General features: G+C 44.5%; 1 protein-coding gene across 1 annotated transcript; it reads left to right on the top strand.

Annotated features, from left to right (window-relative positions):
* The first annotated feature begins 461 nt into the window (after nt 1-461).
* Nucleotides 462-20705, top strand: LOC307109846 (membrane-spanning 4-domains subfamily A member 8-like). The gene is made up of 7 exons (XM_079788809.1): nt 462-609; nt 2461-2680; nt 9377-9499; nt 14800-14859; nt 15884-16003; nt 19507-19620; nt 19793-20705. The coding sequence occupies exons 2-7, from the start codon at nt 2462-2464 to the stop codon at nt 19895-19897; spliced, it is 741 nt and encodes a 246-aa protein (XP_079644935.1). The 5' UTR covers nt 462-609; nt 2461; the 3' UTR covers nt 19898-20705.
* Nucleotides 20706-21826: the final 1121 nt, after the last annotated feature.

Here is a 21826-nt window from a genome sequence, read left to right as displayed (position 1 = left end):
ACTCCCTGAGCAGGTCAGGGTTCGGGCACAGCAACCAAATCAAAGCGTGTTCTTTGGTCTGTTTTCAAAATTTATTTCTTTTCTGAGTAATGGGCCCATCAAGATATCTTATCTTTTTACAGCCTTGTTTCATATTCCAGTTTCCCAGCGTCTGTAAGAAAACTTCTTATTTAGTAAATAAGGTGAATAATTATTAGACAACTGTGGCTCTATTCTTATTACATGCCTTCCCCACTATCAAAACTACATGATGAAGGGTTCCTGTTTCTCCCCTGAGGGATTTGTTATTCGTCCTACATGAAGCTGTATGCAGTAACCCTGAGTGCCCAGTTGAAGCACAACCATTTCTTCTCCACACAGATACCATTATACACTTATCCAATTGAACAGCATTTGATTGGTTCCTTGTCAGTTATAGGAAGTATATATAAGCTGAGCTCCAGGCAGCTGGTAACCTGCCCTGCCCCTAGGAGAAGGACTTTGTTTTGAATCTTTCTAAATATATTTTGTAACTGAACCTGGTGCGTTTGTTCTTTCTGGAAAAACAAGTTGCATACAGCAAGCCCTGGGGAAGAGAAGCAAAGGAGACTTAGCCACTGGCAGAACAAAGTGAGTATACTTAACCTAAGGGTTTCTCTGGGTAGCTCAGGCATGCTGATAAGGTTTTCCTGCCAAATGATAACTGTGGGTGTGAGGATGAGCCCATGGCAGGGTTTATTGGACTAGCTTTTGAGGGTGTCCTCCAAAAAAAGAGGAAGGAAAAGAATTCAGTCACGTTAGGCACTTTGCTTTCAGGCTTATCATACCCTGATCAGGGACCCCAGCCATGCCAGACTTCTGACCTACACAGACAGGAGCGAATAAATGAATTCTGTTTGAAGCTGCAAAATTTATTTCGCAATACAAAGTGCTATCCTTTAAGAAAAATCATGAAGACTTTGCAGCCAGAGAGATTGTTCAAAATCTGTGTCATTGGGCCCTAAATTGGGAATAATGAAACTTTTTTTCTCTTTAGTTACCATCTCTATAAAACAAGAGTAGTAATATATTATTCCCTTCCCCCCACAGAGTTATAAAAATTAGAGATCATGTGTATAAAGATCTGTGAGAGCAGCTTAGAAACAAACTACAGTGAAAATGACATGATACCAAGTTACTTACCAGATACTCAGGGGTAGCTGTTACAATTATAACTAGTAAATATTATCACTGTTGTTTAGGAACGTAGAACCTTATAGAAGGGACATGCATGGTGGTATTTAAGTAAATATATGTATATCCGTTTATGGCATTGAGGAGAAAATGCAAGTAGTGTCTGAAGAATAGGAAAATAAATTATAAATCCCACCTGATAAAATGAATGTGCTCTCTCAGGTGGGAGACTCAGGTCTTCTTAGTAAGTCATTTTAGAATGTTCTAGAAATAGAGCATGGCCAATCAGCAGAGGTACGGAATTCTTGAGTGTTTCTGTCATCAAATGTATTTGTTATGCTACCTTTATGGAATTCTGTGAGTCATCACCTTTACCTAAGGTTTATTTAAACATTGCTTCCTGATATGTTATTACAATTCACTTTAACTTTTTCTCTAAATTTTCTGCATAAAACATAAGCATTCTGAATTAAATGAATACACAGTGGAATAAGCAAAATAAATTTAACTTACTTTGTGTCTCTTAAAAAAAAAAAGAAAGAAAGAAAAAAAAAAGAAAGATTTTAAAAATGAAACCAGAATTCACAAGTGACCTAGAACCGTGGTTGGCAAACTGCGGCTCGCGAGCCACATGCAGCTCTTTGGCCCCTTGAGTGTGGTTCTTCCACAAAATACCACGGCCTGGGCGAGTCTATTTTGAAGAAGTGGCGTTAGAAGAAGTTTAAGTTTAAAAAATTTGGCTCTCAAAAGAAATTTCAATCCTTGTACTGTTGATATTTGGCTCTGTTGACTAATGAGTTTGCCGACCACTGACCTAGAACATTGAGCAGCATGAAACCCCCAGTGAATATAATCAGTCCTGGCAATGGGCTTCCTTGAAGGATAAAGATCTTTATTAATGAATGTTTATATGACTGGGAATTCATTTCCCTGCTCCCAGCCTCAGTTTTCTTTTTCAGAAAGTGAGCTAATTAGACGCACTGTTCTCCAGGAGACTCTCTAGCTCTCCAATGTTGAAGTACCACTATGTGCAAAGCACCTGCTAAGCACAATGAGAGATACTAAAGTGAAAATGTCACAGCCCTGCCTTCTGAAGTTCTTAGCCACTTTGGGCCTCGGTTTTCTCACCTAGAAAACTGTCCAGGTGAGAGGAATCAAGGAGATGTGTTTGTAAAGCACTGACTGCATACGTGTCTTTTAACTGCTACCAATAGGCGGTTTAGATGCTCAAATGAGTTAATGAAAACAGAAGTCCTTTTTCAATGTGCACACGTGAGGGACTTCTCTACTGCATTTGTACCTTAACAGCATGAACCTGATGACTTCAGCAGGCCCCACGGCCAATTCTGTGTTTGTGATGGCACCCCACAACGGGTATCCTGTGATCCCGGGAAGCATGTCTCAGGTGCCCCTGTATCCACTCACCCAGCCCCAAGTCCACCAAATTTCTGGGAACCCACCTGATTTGGAGCCACCTGTGTCTATGCAACCTGCCCAGAGATCCTTTAAAGAAGCCAAAGTTTTAGGGGTAAGTGAGATTTCACACTGTGTGCACTGGCCACGTGGCTGGAGTCAGGGGTGGGAGGAGGTTCGGAAACACAGAATCTCCAAATCCAGCAGGTGGGGCTGGAGCCGACCCAGCCTTGCCAAACTCAGGTCTATTCAGAAGCTCAGCTCTACAGCATCACCAGGGCCTCTGGGTGGGACCTTGTATTATCTCTCTTGGGCATTTTAGAAAAGAGAAAGAAAAGCAACAAAGAAGCAGTAAATTGGAATGTTGGTTGTGTTGCCAGAATCCATGTTGACCCATGTGGCCTCTGGAAGAAGGTGGGTCCAGTGAACCAGAAGGTAGATTCTAAACCCAATGTGCTGGGTGGGACAAGGGAAAGCCCATTTCATTGCTTGGGTGAATGAAGACGCGCTTGGATTCTTTTTGTTGTTGTTGCTGTTAATCCTCACCTGAGGATATTTCTCCATTGATCTTTTAGAGAGAGAGAAAGACCGAGAGAAACATCGATGTGAGAGAAACATTGATTGGTTGCCTCCCAAATGCACCCGGATCAGGGCCTGGGCCTGGGCCTAGGCTGGGGAGGAGCCTGCAACCGAGATATATACCCTTGACCAGAATTGAACCCGAGATCCTTTGGTCTTCAGGCCAATGCTCTATCCACTGAGCCATACCAGCTAGGGCAAGACAGGCATGAATTCTGATTCAGGCTGCCTGGGTTTAAATCATAGCTTCTCCCCCATATACTATTCATAGTAATGTCAGTGGATACATCCTGTATGGAGGGCTTTCTGTATCTGCCAAATTTTAAAATACATAATTCCATTTCTGAGACTTGTCCTGCAGACATGCCTGTTCACATAAGAAATATGACATGTATGAGGTTATTTATTAAAGCATGGTTTGTGATAGTGAAACTGGTCCAAACGACCCTCAGTTTCTTTTGCTTGCTGCTGTGAAGCCAAATACAGGACACTGTTGCTGATGGAAGGAAAGTGATTTATTTAGGTGGTGACTACCTGAGAAGACGGCAGGCTCATGCCTTAACAACCATCTTAATGTCTCAGGATAGACAAAAGGCTTTTCTAGAGGGATTGTGCAAAGAAGGGTATTAAGGCATTTTGATGACATTAGTTTCACATTTCAGCTTTCACGTGCATTCGATGATCTTTTTCATGTCTGTCAGCGCCTGGTGGTTTTTTTTTGCTCTCTCTGTGGGTTTTATTTCTGGCATCAGGAAGTTACAGGCCTGGTGAGCCATCGCCATCTACTACACATTTATGGTAGAGGCCAGTGAAAAGGGGAACTGGAACTGCTTCTGCCTGTAACATGCTTAAATATGAAATTATTAATATTTTAGACTGTAAGTTTTATTAGTATATTCTTACTTTTAATCTTTGATTAATCAATTTAGATGTGAGGTTTTTATACCCTATACCCTGTTGCAATAGGAAAATAATGGAAACAACCAAAGTATTCATCAATATAATACCAGTTAAATCTATATATTATATGTCTAAAGAATGAAATGTGATGGAGCTATACAAAGGAAGCTCTTTGCCCTGTCTGGTGTGGCTCAGTTGTTGGACCATCAAACCATGTATTCAGAGGTTGCCAGCTCTATTCCCAATCAGGGCACTTGCCCAGTGGCAGACGTCATCCCCAGTAGGGATTGTTCAGGAGGCAGACATTCAATGTTTTTTTCTCATCAATGTTTCTCTCTCTCTCCCTCTCCCTCTTCCTTCCTCACTCTCTAAAATCAATGATAACATATATTTAAATACAAAAAATATTTTTTAGATAAAAATAAAACTCCTTGGCTTCTTGTGTAATTAATTATATGTTATATCATTATTGAGAAAAATGATTGGGGGCAGACATTTCATAATTTGCTACCATTTGTGCAAATTTAATGAAATTATATATATATATATATATATATATATATATATATATATTTAATTTAATAAATCTTTATTGTTCAGATTATTACAATTGTTTCTCCTTTTCCCCCCCTATATTTCCCCTCCACCCGGTTCTCACCCTCCCTCTGCCCTTACCTCCCCCCTGCTGTCCTTATCCATAGGTATATGATTTTTGTCCAGTCTCTTCCAGTACCCCCCACACGGATGAAATAATATATTTGTATTCTCTGTCATGTTTGTGCTATGTCTACATATAAAAATACACACACATACACACACACGTGTGTGTGTGTATCATTTGGGTAAGAATATATATGTTTCATAAAGCTGTCATAAAGTACTACTAGTGGGGTGGCTTAGGACACAAGGAATTTACTGTCTCAGTTCAGAAGTTTGTAATCAAGGTATCCATGGGGCCATGCTCCCTCTGAAGGCTCTAGGGGTGGATCTGTTCCAGGCCAGTCTCCTAGCTTCCGGTAGGTCATTGGCTTGTGGCAGCATAACTCCTATCTTGGCATTCTCTGGTTGCACATGTTTCTCTTCACATGGCATTCCTTTAAAAAGATAGCAGTCATATAGGGGCCACCCTATTCCAGTATACCTCATATTACCTAACTACATTTACAGCAACCCTATTTCGAAATGAGATCCCATTCTGAGGCACTGGAGGTTTGAACTTCAAAATATTAATTTGAGCCCTGGTTAGAGTTGCTCAGTTGTTAGAATGTCAGCCTGTGCACCAAAGGGTCACAGGTTTATTAGTCAAGGGCACATACCTAGGTTGCAGGTTCAGTACCCAGTCCCAGTCCCGTCATGTGTGGGAGGCAGCCAATTGATGTGTTTCTTGCACATCAGTATTTCAGTGTTTCTCTCTCTGTCTCTCTGTCTCTCTGTCTCTCTCTCTCTCTCTCTCTCTCTCTCTCTCCCTCTCTCTTTCTGCCACCCTCTCTCCCACAGTCCCTCCCTTCTGCTCTCTTTAAAAATCAATGCAAAAAATACCCTCATATAAAGATTAACAGATATATATATATACTAGAAGCCTGGTGCACGAAATTCGTGCACGGCGGGGGGTTGTCCCTCAGCCCAGCCTGTACCCTCTCCAATCTGGGACTCCTGGAGGGATGTCCGACTGCCCGTTTAGGCCCGATCCTGGTGGGATCGGGCCTAAACGGGCAGTCGGACATCCCTCTCACAATCCAGGACTGCTGGCTCCCAACTGCTTGCCTGCCTGCCTTTCTGATTGCCCCTAACCGCTTCTGCCTGCCAGCCTGATCACCCCCTAACCACTCCGCTGCCAGCCTGGTTGATGCTTAACTGCTCCCCTGCCAGCCTGTTTGCCCCCAACTTCCCTCCTCTGCCAGCCTGGTCACCCCTAACTGCCCTCTCCTGCAGGGTTGGTCACCTCCAACTGCCCTCCCTTGCAAGCCTGGTCCCTCTCAACTGCCCTCCCTTGCAGGCCTGGTCCCTCACAACTGCCCTCCCTTGCAGGCCGGGTGCCTCCCAACTGCCCTCCTCTGCTGGCCATCTTGTAGTGGCCATCTTGTGTCCACATGGGGGCAGGATCTTTGACCACATGGGGGCAGCTATATTGTGTGTTGCAGTGATGATCAATCTGTATATTACTCTTTTATTAGATAGGATAGAGGCCTGGTGCATGGGTGGGGGCCAGCTGGTTTGCCCTGAAGGGTGTCCCGGATCAGGGTGGGGTTCCCTTGGGGCATGGGGCGGCCTGAGCAAGGGGTCTGTGGTGATTTGCAGGCCGGCCACGCCCCCTGGCAACCCAAGCAGAGGCCCTGGTATCTGGAATTTATTTTCCTTCTACAATTGAAACTTTGTAGCCTGGAGCGGAGCCAAGCCTGCTGCTCCCTCTGGGGCGGCAGCCATTTCTGTGGCAGTTAATTCACCTTCTACAATTGAAACTTTGTAGCCTTAAGCGAGTGAGCCCGGCCAGGGTGTGCGGAAAGCTTTGCTTCTCCTGTTGCCGGCGGCAACCCTGGCCTGCTCTCTCAAGCTCCATTCTGCCGCCATTTGTTTGAATTTGTTTACCTTCTATAATTGAAACTTTGTAGCTTGAGTGGAGGCTTAGGCCTGCAACGGCTATGGGAAAGCTTGGCTTCCTCTGTTACCTGGGAAACCTTGCTCTCTGTGGCTGTAGCCATCTTGGATGGGGGTTAATTTGCATACTCGCCCTGATTGGCTGGTGGGCGTGGCTTGGCTGGTGGGCGTGGCTTATGTAACGGAGTGATGGTTAATTTGCATATTACCATTTTATTAGAGAGGATACCAGTGCCCTGGTGCATGGATTCATGCACATTGAAAGGAAATTAATTAGAAGGTGGCTGGCAGGGCGGGACTGGGCGGGACTGGCCAGACATGCCCTGGAGCTAACCTCCAGTGATTCCTTCCTGGCCGGCACCTGGGGCCGTGCAGTGGCTTGAAGGGAGTGAGCAGGGTCCCTCTGGCAGATGGGGTCCCTCAGCCTGGCCTGTGGGGATTGGGCCAAAACTGGCTCTCCAATATCCCCCAAAGGGTTCTGTATTGCCAGAGGGCAGTTCTCAGGTGATGCACCCCGGAATCGGGCTCCCTCATCTATGGTTCCAGTGTGTGTCACCGGAGAACCACAGCTGCCAAGTCACCAAGTGTTAAGGGTCTGCCCCCTGAGGGTCACTGCGGGTCATAGCTACCAGTTGGATGGTGAGACAGTCGCTTAGCCTTTTATATATATAGACTAGAGGCCCGGTGCACGAAATTCGTGCACGGGGGGGATCAGCGGGGAGGGTGTCCCTCAGCCTGGCCTGCACCCTCTCCAATCTGGGACCCCTCGTGGGATAACCAGCAGTTGGACATCCCTCTCACAATTCAGATCTGCTGGCTCCTAACCACTTGCCTGCCTGCCTGATTGCCCCTAACTGCTTCTGCCTACCAGCCTGATTGTCCCTAAACTGCTCCCCTGCTGGCTTGATTGCCCCTAACCACCTCTGCCTCGGCCCACACCTGGTACCCAGGATTCCCTCCTCCAGCCGACCACAGGCACCCAGGATCCGGGCTTCCCTCCCTCTGGTCAGCCAGAGGTGCCCAGGCTGGCTGCAGGGGATGGTGGGCAGGTGGCTTCGCCTGTGCTGCAGCTGCAAGTGCTGGCGCCCAGGACCGCAGGGTGGGCGGCTTCTCTCTCCCAGGCCACAGCCAGCCACAGGTGCTGGTGCCCGGGACTGCGGGGTGGGCGGCTTCTCCATCTACCAGGCTGTAGCCAGCTGCAGGTGCTGGCGCCTGTACTGCAGGCGGGTGGCTTCTCCATCTTCCCTCGGATGCAGTGGGAGCAACTTCTCTGTCTGGCTGAGGCCTGGGATCATAGAGCAGGTGGCTTCTTCATCTCCCGGGCTGCAGCCAGCCTCAGGTACTGGGGCCCGGTTTCTCCATCTCCCCCAGGACATGGGGCGGGTGGGCATGGGGTGGGCGGCTTCTCCAGCTGGCTGTAGCCTGGGATCACTGGGCAGGCGGCTTCTTCGTCTCCCAGGTCGCATCCACCCTCAGGCACTGGCACCCGGTTTCTTGTCTCACCCAGGACGTGGGGTGGGTGGCTTCTCCAGCTGGCTGCAGCTTGGGATCACGGGGCAGGCGACTTCTTCATCTCCCAGGTCGCAGCCAGCCTCAGGCGCTGGGGCCCGGTTTATCAGTCTCCCCCAGGACATGGGGCAAGCAGACCTGAGGTTTCTGCTGCTGGCTGCGGCCTGGGATCACAGGGCAGGCGGCTTCTTCATCTCCTGGGCTGCAGCCAGCCTCAGGCACTGGCACCCGGTTTCTTGTCTCCCCCAGGACGTGGGGTGAATGGCTTCTCCAGCTGGCTGAGGCCTGGGATCACGGAGCAGGCAGCTTCTTGGTCTCCGTGGCTGCAGCCAGCCTCAGGCGCTGGGGCCCGGTTTCTCAGTCTCCCCCAGGACATGGGGCGGGCCGTTTCTCCAGCTGGCTGTGGCCTGGGGCAGGCGGCTTCTTGGTCTCCCGGGCCGCACCCAGCTTCAGGCACTGGGGCCTGATTTCTCCATCTCCCCAGGACGTGGGGCAGGCGGACGTGAGGCTTCTGAGGCTGGCTGCAGCCTGGGATCATGGGGCAGGCGGCTTCTTGGTCTCTGTGGCTGCAACCAGCCTCAGGCACTGACGCCTGACTTCTCCGACTCCCACAGGCCCGAAGAGGCTGGGGGGGCGGGGCTGCCGCCATGGTTTCAGTTTAATTTGCATACTCACTCTGATTGGCTGGTGGGTGTGGCTTGTGAGTGTAGCAGAGTGCTGATTTGCATATTACTCTTTTATTAGATAGGATTAATTTGATGAGGGAGAGAATACCCAATCAAATCCAAAACAATATTCCAAAGAAATAAAAGATGAGCACAAAAAGTTATCTCCAAAATGATGTTCATTGCAGTGTTGTTTATAATACAGAAACATATTATACCTGCCCAATATATCTGGGCAATCCTTAAAAAAATATATATTCAGAGAATACTTAATACCATGGGGAGATATTGATAATGAAATATTAAGTTAAATATGCAGAGTCATTTTGTATTATCAGTGTATATATTTAAAAAAATAATCGAAGGCTATACACCAAAATATAAGTGGTTGTTTTCTTTAAGTAGGGTGAAATTATGCGAAGTATTGTTTCAGTTGTACATTTTAAATATGACTTTATTGACCAAGAAAACAAAATATTTATTAAAATTAAAAGGAAGCACAAGGGAGCAGGGTTAAGATCTGGCCTGAGAAACAAAGGTCTCAGCTCTGGCTTCCCTGACAGGCCATCCAGATCCTGATTGGCCTGATACACATTGGCCTGGGCATCATCCTGGGGACGTTCCTGCCTGGGACCTTCGTATCTGTCTCATTCTATGGAGGCTATCCCTTCTGGGGAGGCATCTTGGTAAGTAATGTCAGTCGCCCTGCAAGTGAGTTTCAGAAAGTGCCAACATATTCAGTTCCACCTTGGCAAGTGGTGTATTTTGCTGCAGAAAATTTCCAGCCAATAGAGTTCATGGGCATCTTTCTAATTAGCCCACCTCAATAGAGCATGGGGGCTGTGAAACCAGCTCAGGCCTTATTCACAAAAATATTAGCCCTCTTGGGAAGCCACAGATGGGGTGGCTAAACAACAGACATTTATTAATTCATAGCTCTGGATGCTGGAAGTTCAAGATCAAGGTGTGGGCATGGTTTTTTCTCTTGAGGCCTTTCTCGTTGGTGGGTAGATGGCTGTCTTCCTCCTTGTGTCTTCACCTGGTTTACCCTTTGTGTGTGTCTGTATCCTCATATCTCTTCTTATAAGAACACCAGTCATATTGGATTAGGGCCCGCCCATATGACCTCATTTAACTTTAATTACTTCTTTAAAGGCCCTATCTTCAAATATAGATGCTCTTCAGCTTATGATGGAATTATATTTCAATAAACCATCATAAATTGCAAGTATTCTGAGTCTTCCCTAGCTGGTTTGGCTCAGTGGATGGAGTGTTGGCCTGCTGACTGAAAGGTCTCAGATTCAATTCTGGTCAAGGACATGTGCCTGGGTTGAGGGCTTGATCCCCAAGGTGGGGCACGCAGGAGGCAGCCAATCAGTGATTCTCTCTCATCACTGATGTTTCTATCTCTCTCTCCCTCTCCCTTCCTTTCTATAATCAGTAAAAATATATTTTAAGAAAAGTGCATTAAATACTACATTACAGAGAATGGGTGGTTTACCCTCATGATCGCATGGCTGACAGGGAGCTCAGGCTGGCTGCTTCTGTCCAGCATCACCAGAGAGTATCTTAACACATGTCACTCACCTGGGAAAGATAAAAATTCAAAAACCAAAGTACAGTTTCTACTGAATGCATATGGCTTTCACACCATTGTAAAGTCAAAAAAATCAGGAGTCCAACTATAGTGAGTCTGGAAAAAACTATGCAGTCACATTTGGAGGTCCTGGGGATTTGGACTTCAAAAGATGGATTATGAGGAGATAAAATTCAGGTAATAACAAGTGACAGCCTGCAAGGTGCCATTGCCCCAGAGTGGGCACCTTTCTAATTAGCCTACCTCAGAGGTAAGGAAACATTTCTGTAGTTCTTTAGCCCAGTGCATACATGTTATTCAAATCAGGCCCACAGCTGGAGCTCCAGGAGAAAAACATTTCCACCAGGGGTTAAGAGTGGCTGTCCAGTCACAGAACAGTCAGGAAGCAGTAGGGACTCAATCTGGAGTTCACTGATGGGTTCAGACTCCACCTTTTTGCAAAATATTTGGTATATTAGATGTTTTTGTGGTGTTTTTTTTTTCTGGAAAAGCCCACCATTTTTATCACATTCTCAGGGTGACCTAGAACCCCTTAAAAGGTTAAGAACAACAGGTCCGTTCTCTTCTCAAATGAATTGCCTTCATGATACTTTTCCATTTTCCTTAGTGTCTTCCCTCCTACACACACACACACACACACACACACACACACACACACGCACACACAATCCAATCCCTTTCTCACCAACCATCTCCTTTTCTCCCTGCTATAACAGTTTTTCTCTCAACTCACATATCTATAACCCAAAGCAACTTTTCTCACAAATAGAAAAACTCCAGAGTAACCTGGACATCAGCCAAGTCACCATATACCATGCGATTTAAATAAATAGCCTAGAGTTGTCCACCACCCTCATACACACAGCATCTGCAAAATGGCTGGGCTGAGATTCTGAGGAGCATTTTTGTCTGAGCACCTGCTCTCTCTTGTTCCCATTTGTGTCTCATCCTCTGAGGCCTAAGTCCTCTCTCTGTTCTGCACAGACCCAGACTTGGAACTCAGCCAACCACAGACACCTGTGTGTATAACAGACTTCTGTGGAGTTTGGGGAAATGGAGAAAACATAGCCACAAAACAGTTCCTATTGAGTGTTAGATTCTCTTAAGACATCTCAAAGGCCTTGCTGGCCATCTCCCCTTCCACCAGGCTGCTCAGGTCCCATCAGCCCTCATGACATCACCCTCCCTTTTTCCTACAGGGCACTTTGGCTCTTTGTTGCCTTTGACTCCAAAACTATCTATTTCAGTGGTTCTCAACCTTTCTAATGCCACGACTCTTTAATACAGTTCCTCATGTTGTGGTGACCCCAACCATAAAATAATTTTTGTTGCTACTTCATAACTGTAATTTTGCTACTGTTATGAATCATAATGTAAATATCTGTGTTGTCCGATGTTCTTAGGCGACTCTGCTAGCGGTTCTCAACCTGTGGGTCGCAACCCACAGGTTGAGAACCGCTGCTGTAGAACCACTGCTGTAGAGCCTAAGACCATCAGAAAACACAGATATTTACATTACGATTCATTAACAATAGCAAAATTACAGTTATGAAGTAGCAATGAAAATAATGTTATGGTTGGGGGTCACCACAACATGAGGTACTGTATTAAAGGGTCGCGGCATTAAAAAGGTTGAGAACCACTGATCTATTTCCTAAAGATCATTAAAGTCCTCCTCCAAACCAGAGGCCCTCTCCTTAGGGTATTCAAAGGGACCAGCAGGGACACCAGAAGTCCAGCCTTCTGTTTCCTTCCTTACTCATCAAATCTGTAGAAATAGAAGGACAGAAGATTGGGACTAATTTTCCCACTTAAAAGAAAAATGGCATTCCTCTTAGAAGGCACAGGTGGCTAGAGTAAGTTTTCATTGTGAATACCATGTCCATTCCAAGGCACACACATCTACCCTGAGTGGCAGGGAGTGTAGGATGAGGTTTAAGAACACAGGGTCTGTAGTCAACTACCTGGATTTGTTTCCCAGATCTTCTCTCTGCTGCATGCTCTTGGATGTGCCATTTAAAACTTCCAAATCTTGGTCCACCCCTCCTTAAACTGGTAATAATAATGGGGCTTGATGGACCATAGTGTAGTTAAATAAGGCAAACTTAAAAGCAGTTCACATAGGACTGAGAAAAACACTTATTAAACAATACCTAATGCCCTCTCTGACCCTCACTAACAGCAGGGAATCCCATCAGCCACTATGCTTGCAGAACACCAATGTTGAAATAAATGCACCCAATCTACCTATCGCCCTCATAGTTGTTCCGCACTGTAGAGATGCAACATTCTTCTGAGTAACTAAAAGGTACTCACCAAACTGTAGATGGGCAAGGTCTGAGCTTGGGCTTATATCTCAAAGCAGTGAAAATGCAGGAACCCCTTCCTTCTTCCCTCCAGAGCCCCCATGCCTGAATATTGGTATTCACAATGAAAACTTATTCAAGCTACCTGTACCTTCTAAGAGGAATGCCAATTTCTTTTGGGAGACCAACAAGATATGCATATGGGGAAATAAAAGGCAAGAAAATAAGTAATTGTATTGAGTATCTACTATGTACAGCAACATGTCAAACTCAAAGGCCAACATGGGCCAAATGACTACCATCAACACAGGGCACTGACATGCATGCTCACTCATACTCACTTAACAAGACCACATGAACCTGGACAGAGTCACAAATGGGAAAGAGTCCAGAAGATTCGGTGGAAGGAAGGGCAGCTTCAGGGTGTGGAGTGACAGAGAATAACTTTGCTAAGAGGATCTTACAGAAGGAGGCAAAAAGCTACCTAGGGTGCAGGGCTCCCCTCCAGCAGAGCAGGCACTGACTGCCTGCAGCACACAGAGCCCAGTGCCAGACATTTCTACAGGGAAGCCAGGGGAGGCTCAGGCAAAGGAATCCTTCCAAACAAGTTCTGTCAGAATGACTATCATCAACAAATCAACAAATGACAAGTGCTGGTGAGGATGCGGAGAAAAAGGAACCTTTGTGCATTGCTGGTGGGAATGCAGACTGGTGCAGCCACTGTGGAGAACAGTATGGAGTTTCCCAAAAAAACTAAAAATGGAACTCCCATTTGACCCAGTGATCCCACTTCTAGGAATATATCCCAAGAAACCAGAAACACCAATTAGAAAGGATATATGCACTCCTATGTTCATAGCAGCACAATTCACCATAGCTAAGATTTTGAAACATCCTAAGTGCCCATCAGCAGATGAGTGGATTAAAAAACTGTGGCATGTCTACACAATGGAATACTACGCTGCGGTAAAAAAGGAGTTCTTACCATTTGCAACAGCTTGGATGGAACTGGAGAGCATTATGCTAAGTGAAATAAGCCAGTCAGAGAAAGATAAACAAGGTTTAAGTTTATGTGGGCCGCAAAAAGAAAAGCTTCAATTTTCATAAAAATGTAGTTTTATTTTGATAGAGACATGCTGAATACAAAGGGCTGAAATTAATGAGTAATAATTAACATAAAAAATAGAACTTTTTAATAAAAATTAGTATTTTTTCTTGAACATTAACTTACCAGAAACTGAATAACTACACAATTAATAAATGTAATGCAAATAAACCTATTTTTCTTGTTCTCCAAAAGCGAAATATTTCTTGTTGTGCACACCAAACTAGTTAGTCCAAGACTAATGATGTGGCAATCGGCTGCTAACATATTTGCTGCTAGTATTAGTGAAGAGAAACGTTATGCCCGTGCATAAGGTGCGTAAAGGAAATGAATGCAATACAATTATGTAATCAGTCATTAGCAAATGTTGTAGTTTGTTATTAATAATTATGTATAACAGGATATTGTAAAAATTAAGTTACAAAAATTTTATTAAAATGTTTCTTACATACCATTTTATTGGCTGGGCCACAAAAATATTCATTGTGGGCCTCATGCGGCCCATGGGCTGTGAGTTTGACATGCTTGATGTACAGGATCTACTATTACAGGATCTAAATGTTAGATGCAAGCGACAAATTATCTCATGATAATAACACTTAGGAAGATGCATAATTTTTCCCATTTTTTGAAGAGGAAATATACACTTAGAGAAATTAATAACTTATCCAAGATCACATGAGTTTCAAGTTAAAGTTTAAAACCAGGTATACTGGATTCTAAAATATATATTTATCCCAATTCACTGCCCTGCCTAGTGGTGCAAAATAGCCCTTCCTCCCTTCTTTCCTTCCTTTTACCCTTCCTTCCTTCCCTCCTTTATTAATTAATTTATTTATTTTCCCCAAGTTGAGTAAGAGATCCCAGCAGAGGATCCTAGCATGTGTGAGAGAATATGTATGTGACCAGAAGCATGGATGCCTGAAGGTGGGGCCCTGACCTCTGACCTCTTTCTAAACTCCCTCTCTTCTGTGCCAGTTCATCATTTCAGGATCCCTCTCAGTGGCATCAGAACAGCTACCAAGATCTTCTTGCCTGGTAAGTCACATCCTGAGACAGGCTCTCTGAATCGAGGACTCTTAGGAGAGACACACTATGGGGGAAAGAAGCTCACACACACTGCCTCCCTCATCCTTGCACCTACTTATAACCAGACACAGGGCACTGACATACATGCTCACTTATATTCACTTAACAAGACCACATGAACCTGGACAGAGTCACAAATGGGAAAGAGTCCAGAAGATTCGGTGGAAGGAAGGGCAGCTTCAGGGTGTGGAGTGACAGAGAATAACTTTGCTAAGAGGATCTTACAAGAGGGGGCAAAAAGCTACCTGGGGTGCAGGACTCCCCTCCAGCAGAGCAGGCACTGACTGCCTGCAGCACACAGAGCCCAGTGCCAGACATTTCTACAGGGAAGCCAGGGGAGGCTCAGGCAAAGGAATCCTTCCAAACAAGTTCTGTGAATTAACATGGGCAAGGCTTTGTGGTCCTCAAGCACTGGACCAAGAAAGTACCTTTGTTTCTCTCATGAGCAGGTTATCTGGGGCAAGGGGCCCCAAACTGAACCAGTCCCACACCAGATAAGATCTATTTTAAAATCGCCACAGGGCATGGCTCTCTGCACAAAGACCAGAATCAAGGAGCATCAGAACCTGTCATATCCCAGAGCACTTGGGCTGAATCTTTGGGCCATTTCCTATGAGATAAATGAGTCAAGTGTTTCCTAAACATTATTCATGGGATACTTATCCTACGAGATACTTCATGAAGATGGTTAGATAAACTTGGGAGCGAGTTCTATTTAGTAGGCTCCTCTCTAGGGGATCCATAATCCTTGTTAAAAACTGAAAAGTCCTCCACAAAAGACCTATTTAACTTTGTTCAACCCAGATGTTTTCAAAGTTAATTCACCACCAGATCTATTTTGCACAGGATATCTCTTTACTTGCCTCACATCTAGGGTCCCATGAGTTCACGTTATGAAGCACTTGTTGAATCTCTGCTCATCTCAGCTACAGTTGTTTTCCTCTCTCATACTGTCCCTCTGTGTCTTCTTCAGCTGAAAGGTAGCATGGGCCTGAGTATCGTCAGTGCAGTCTGCTCTGTGGTTGGAATCATGCTCCTCATCACAGATACAGTTATCAACTCCCTATTTATCCACAACAGCTCCAGTGGTATGGTAAGTATCCCTCTTGACCAATGCTCCTCTGAGCTTCACCTGGGCTATCTTTAGGAAATCATTGGAAAAGGCCAAGCTTCTTCACCAAACACCAAAGAAAACAGAGGTGTTCTCAGAATCAGAACAGTTTCAGGTCCCTTACCTATAGCTCTATTGCTGTTACTCTAAGCATGTGACTTTCCTTAATATCACTTGCCATGTTTATAAAACATTACCTGCCTTTTGATATTGTTTGAAAATTAGATGAAATTATACAGATAACGCACTGGTACCCACCAACCTGTGCATTTACGCACATGCTCACCTTCCTGCCCATCTTCATGGACAAAGAGGTCTGCAAAGGTGTTCAGAAGAGGACAGAGAGTGAACATTTAGGTTTTGCAGGCCATCTGGTCTCTGTTACAAGTACTCAACCCAGTGTGAAAGCAGCCATAGAAATGCATAGATGAATGAGCCATCCCATGCTATAGACCAGTTCTATAAAGTAGAAATGTAATGTAATCCTCATATGTGACTTTACCTTTTCTGGTTTCTGTATTAGAAAGTGAAAAAATAACAGGTGAAATTAATCTTAATAATACATTTATTTGACCCAATAAATCCAAGATGTCACTTCATTATGTAATATATATTAAAAACTATCATTCAATATTTTGTATTTTGGGAGCCACATCTTTGAAATCCAGTGTGTATTTTACATTTACAACACATCTCAAGTCCTAGGGAGCCACTTGGCTACCAGATGGGAAATTGAAGCTATAGATGAGTCTTCATGTAAAACCAATGTCTCCTTCTGCACAGCAGCCCTGTCCTCTCTGCCCATCCAAGGTTATTACTCCATGTGTTTCTTCTCCCTGATCCCCACCTCCCTTCTACATCTCTGTGTGCTATTTGCTACAGCTTTTCTATCAGCATCTGAATATACTTTTGTTTCTTTCATCTTAAAACACACACACACAACAACCTTCTTTCAGTTACTTTAGCTAACACCCCATTTCTCTGGCCCTCTCTGTAGAAAAGTCCTGAAAACAATTGTCTACCTCACAGTCTCCAATTCTCTCCTCTCATAATCTCATAAGCCCACTATAGGCATACTCTCAGCCTCACTTCTCCAAAAGCCTCCTCTGCTCAAAGTCCCCGACCATTCCTCCTCTTTGGTGGACTTCCAGTGGCTCCCAGGCCCTGCTGCTGGTGTTCCTCACCCACACTGGTTGCTCTCTTCTATGTCCCTTTTGCTGGTTCTTATTCCCCCCCCTCCTCCAATTTCTCATGCCCAGTCCTCAATCTTCTGTTTCTCTCTCTACTCCCTGCCTTGGCAGTGTCATCCAGTCTGGTGACTTGAAACACTTTCTCTATGACAATGACTCCAAATGCATAGCTTCCCGCAAAACATCTCTCGCAAACTTCAGTCTCTTGCATCCAGTTGTCCACTCACCATCTTGAAATTAACCTCCCCAAATCTCATCTCCAGATTTTACTTCCCAAACCTTCTCACAGGTTGCCTTTTCCAGGTTGGTGGCAACTGCATCCATGCAGTTGCTCAGGACAAGAACCTGGTGAAATCATTGACCCAGTCTCTGTTTCCTGCACCTCCCAGGAAACTCCTCAGAGAATCCTGCTGGTTTCATCTTTGACCATCCGGAATCCAGTCATTTTCACCAGTTTCTCAGTCACCACACTGGCTGGAGCCACCACCACCTGACTTCTAATCTCAGTTCTGCCAATGTCTGATAGGAACTCTTCTATTCTGGCCACCCACACACTTCTGGCTTCAGTCCAGAAGAAGGAGGGCTGGACTTTGACATAGTTTAGCAAAAGAAGAGCCAAGGGAGGGGGTGCTCCAAGGTCTCAACAAGCATGAATTAATACTCACCAAATAATAACTATTTAAGCTGCTTGAGAAACCCTTCTTCCTCATGAAAGGATGTTTTTTATTTTATTTTTCAGTTACAGTTGATATACAATACTATATTAGTTTCAGGTGTACAGCATAAGGATTAGACACATACAACTTATGAGGTGACTATATACTCTATACTGTACTTTAATTTACCTCCCTGTGACTATTTTTATAATTCCCTATTTGTACTTATTAATAACCTTCACCTTTTTCACCCATCCCCCCATCCCTCCTCCTATTATTAGAAAGCTTTCGTTATAAAACAATGATTTTGTTAAAAGAACAGATTTGAAAAGGACCAGCATCATTTGGAGAGGCTCTTTCTCCCCATGCTTCTGTGATTTCTTGACTAAGGCATCACCATACTGCCATTCCCTTTGCCTAGACACCAACCTCACATCGTTGATCTTATACTGAGAATGAATCTGTGTCTCCTTGTGCCCCGAAGCACTATTTTTGGCTCTTTTATAGCTCTTACCAAGTCTGATTTAAATTATGACCATCTCCATCTGTATATGCCTCCCTCACTAGACTGTGCCTCTTGGGATGCTTTCTTAGCCTTTCGTAGCAAACAGATGTTTAATAAGTGCTTGATAAATTGAGAGGGAAGAGAAGGAAAGTGCTAAGGAAGGGTCTCTCCATGAGAGAGGATTCTCTGAGCAGCCAGCTATCACCAAAGCCATTTAAAAAATCATAATTGATCAACATTTGTTTGATACCTACCATGTGCCATACACTTTAACATTCACATTTATTCTCTCCTGTAATTGGAATCCAAATGGTTTTGAGGTCATTCATCTCTTGTCCTTTCATGATTAAGGTGGATTCTACCTAAACTCTCTCCCCAGATACAGTGGGAGATCCCATTTTCCTGAGCATTGCTGGAGAACAGCCAGGGAAGGGCTTAGATGTCTCCTGGTGCTCACGTGAAATCGACTGCTGCTGAATTAGTTCCATTTGGGGATCCTTTCACTGACCATTTTTCTTAAGTTAAAGACAGTCCCAATTATTTCTCTCCACAAAATGCCACAGTCACAAGCCAGGAAGCTTGTTTTAGTAGTTGACTTTAAAGGTTCGGAGAGGTGGTGGAGATAACCACTGATGCCTGGAAGTTAGACATCCCTGCTTTGTAATGTCTTATTTTCTCATAAGATGCCTTTCTTTGCAGACTCCACCTTCCCTTCATGTTTCTCAGTCCCGTCTTTCTCCTCTATTCGTCTTTCTTTCCTCTTTCTGAGGACTGTCCATACTCCCAAATTTCTCTTCGCTTCCTACACAGAACAGTTTCACTCATTCACTGTCTCACTCCAGACCCCATCCTTAGGTTTTGTGCCCTGTATCCGAAACAAGTCATCAAGGTGTTTCCCTAAACAATGACTATTCTTTTCCTTAGAAGAACACAGGTAATAAGTGTTAAAATAATTCTTTTACAAACACACTTGACCCTCACAAAACCTGGTGAAATATTTTCTCCACGAGGCTGAGACCAGGTTAGAGGCCTTCTCAAAGCCCTAGAAAAGGGTCCATTGCAGAGCCATGCTTTGAGCCAGACCTCACACTACCAGAACACCACTCATGATCTCCATGATCCTTCTGGTTCCAGGTCTCTGGAATAGCTATTTCTGCCGTGCTGTTCATCTTTAGCCTCCTGGAGTTCTGCATTGCCTGCACGTCTGCCCACTTTGGCTGCAAACTGGTCCGCTATTCGTACAACAATGTGAGTTTGTAGGATCCTCAGTGGGTGGAAAGATGCCCGAAAGAGTATGAGGACTAATGATGTCGTCTGGCTTCCCCTTCCCACGCAGGTGCACAGGGAATCTCAGAATGTCTAAAGGCCTTTGTGCATACATAGTTTGCACTAACGCACCTCCTGTGCCTGTCTTTTTCAGGGCACTGTGGTCTTCCAAACCGTCTATGTGACTAACCCAGTGGCCAATCCAGAACCAGTGATCTCTCCACCGTCTTATTCCAGTGAGGTCCAGGACCCCAAATAAGCCAAAGGTTCTAGAAGCATCGTTCCCTGGAACCAAAATAGAACTCCCTTTCTGGGCTTCTGAAACTCAGCTTCTTCCTTCTCTGACAAACTAAGGAATGTGTCTCTCCAACTGTCGGCACCCTGTACTTCATTCACTTCAGCTTGGTTAATCATGCTGTTCCTCCATTTAAAAGGAGACAGGACTTTGAAGTGGATTTGAGCAAAGAGGTCCTCCCTAGGACATCCACCCGTGGGACGTCCAGTGCACATATTCATGTGCTTAACTATGTGAGCTTATGAGCTAGTGAAACAAATGTCTAGACAACCCAAGCTTCATTCTCCCAATCACTCACTCACTGAATAAAAATGCACTGAGTATTTGATATGTTCAAAACTATTTATGGCAGGAAGAGGATAAACATGGAACATGCAAATTCCTTGACTTCAAGCAACTTCTGCCTCACAAGAGAAGAAGAACATGCAAGCAATTTTCTTTAACATAGGCAGAATGTGGGGATAGTGCAGAGAGATCAGAGAGGGAAATGATTTATTCTGACAGTGATGGTGGAAGCAGAGCACAAGCCTGGTCGAGGAAGCAGCATTTGTTGGAACATTAAAGGAGGTAGTGTGGTTTTTATATTGTTGTTTTTAGTGCAATAGCAAACCACAATTTTGAGAAGACCTTTGGAGAGTCATCCACTAAAATTATTAGGTTTTTTTATATGCTGTTACCAACCAATGCAATATTACTCAAGAATAAACATTGTCTTAAAATATCTTCCAAAGTTATGAGGCTATTGTATCTTTATTAAATAAAGGATAGTGACTCGTTTAAAGAGAAATGGTTATGTCTTCTAAATTTGCACACTTTCATTTACATATTGTTATCCTTGATGGCCAGTTGGCTCCCTAAATGTTATGTGCCAGCAAATTATAGAAATAATCTTTCAATTCCAGGTGCCATCAAATTTTCCTTTGCTACACAGCCTGACAATGACTTATTTTTTATTACTAAATACGGAATATGATTTTACTAAAAAGTATTTTTAGTCTCTGACTTTACCTAATACGTTTCTTCTCAATAGCTTACTGTTCATAGCTCTTTCTTTCTCTGCACCTACATCTTTTCTGACCAGAGAGCCTTTGGCTGCCCATCAAGTCAGGAATGGCTGAGGTTCTAAGGCCTCCAGTGCATTTTCTAGAACTTAGCAGCCTTAAGAAAAGACAGTCAGCAAAAATGACAGATGGAGCAATAATAAGCTGGTTTAGACCAGCCCTCCACCTATCTGTTTTGTAAGCTGAGCCCAATGTTAGTACACTGCGCTCCCCATAAGGGCCTGGCTTATTTGGACCATTCTTAGAAGGCTGGATTGTCAGAATAAGTCTGGCCCTCTCTCCTTCTAATGTTGCCTCCCACTGCCCCATCCAATTTGACATCTTCTTCCTCCACAGATCTCCAATCCTCCATGTTGATCTTACACTCTCTTCTCAGAGCATCCTTCCTGACTTATCTGACCTCTGAGTTAACATAGACACTCCAGATGTGTCTTACCTCCTACATGTGCATCACCTCAGAGAAAGCATCTTCTAACACACCTGGTGCTTCTCCAGAGAGGGATACCTCCCACCTGCGCTGCTGAAATCACCATGGGGTTAGTTAGAAAAGGGTCCCTTTCTTATCCTACTACCTACTCTATTAGTTCAGTCTACTAGGCCCTCATCCCCAAGGGCCCCTTCATCAACTTGGGGTGATAAAGGTGCCTCCATCCAGTAAGCAATAAAATTGTGTGCTTGTTCTGCATCATCCCACAAGTCATTTCTCTGCACACCTCCCTTCTCTTTAAAACAATGACACATAAAAGCTGGAAGAGACCTTGGAGTTCTATGGATAAATACAAACGCCAAGGTAGAGAGGCAGAAATATTCCCAGCTCAAGCCAGCTAGGAGC

Source organism: Cnephaeus nilssonii (genome assembly GCF_951640355.1).
Source record: "Cnephaeus nilssonii genome assembly, chromosome: 13".
NCBI lineage: Eukaryota > Metazoa > Chordata > Mammalia > Chiroptera > Vespertilionidae > Cnephaeus > Cnephaeus nilssonii.
Note: the sequence above shows the minus strand (reverse complement) of the source record. Positions and strands in the feature narration are given on the sequence as shown.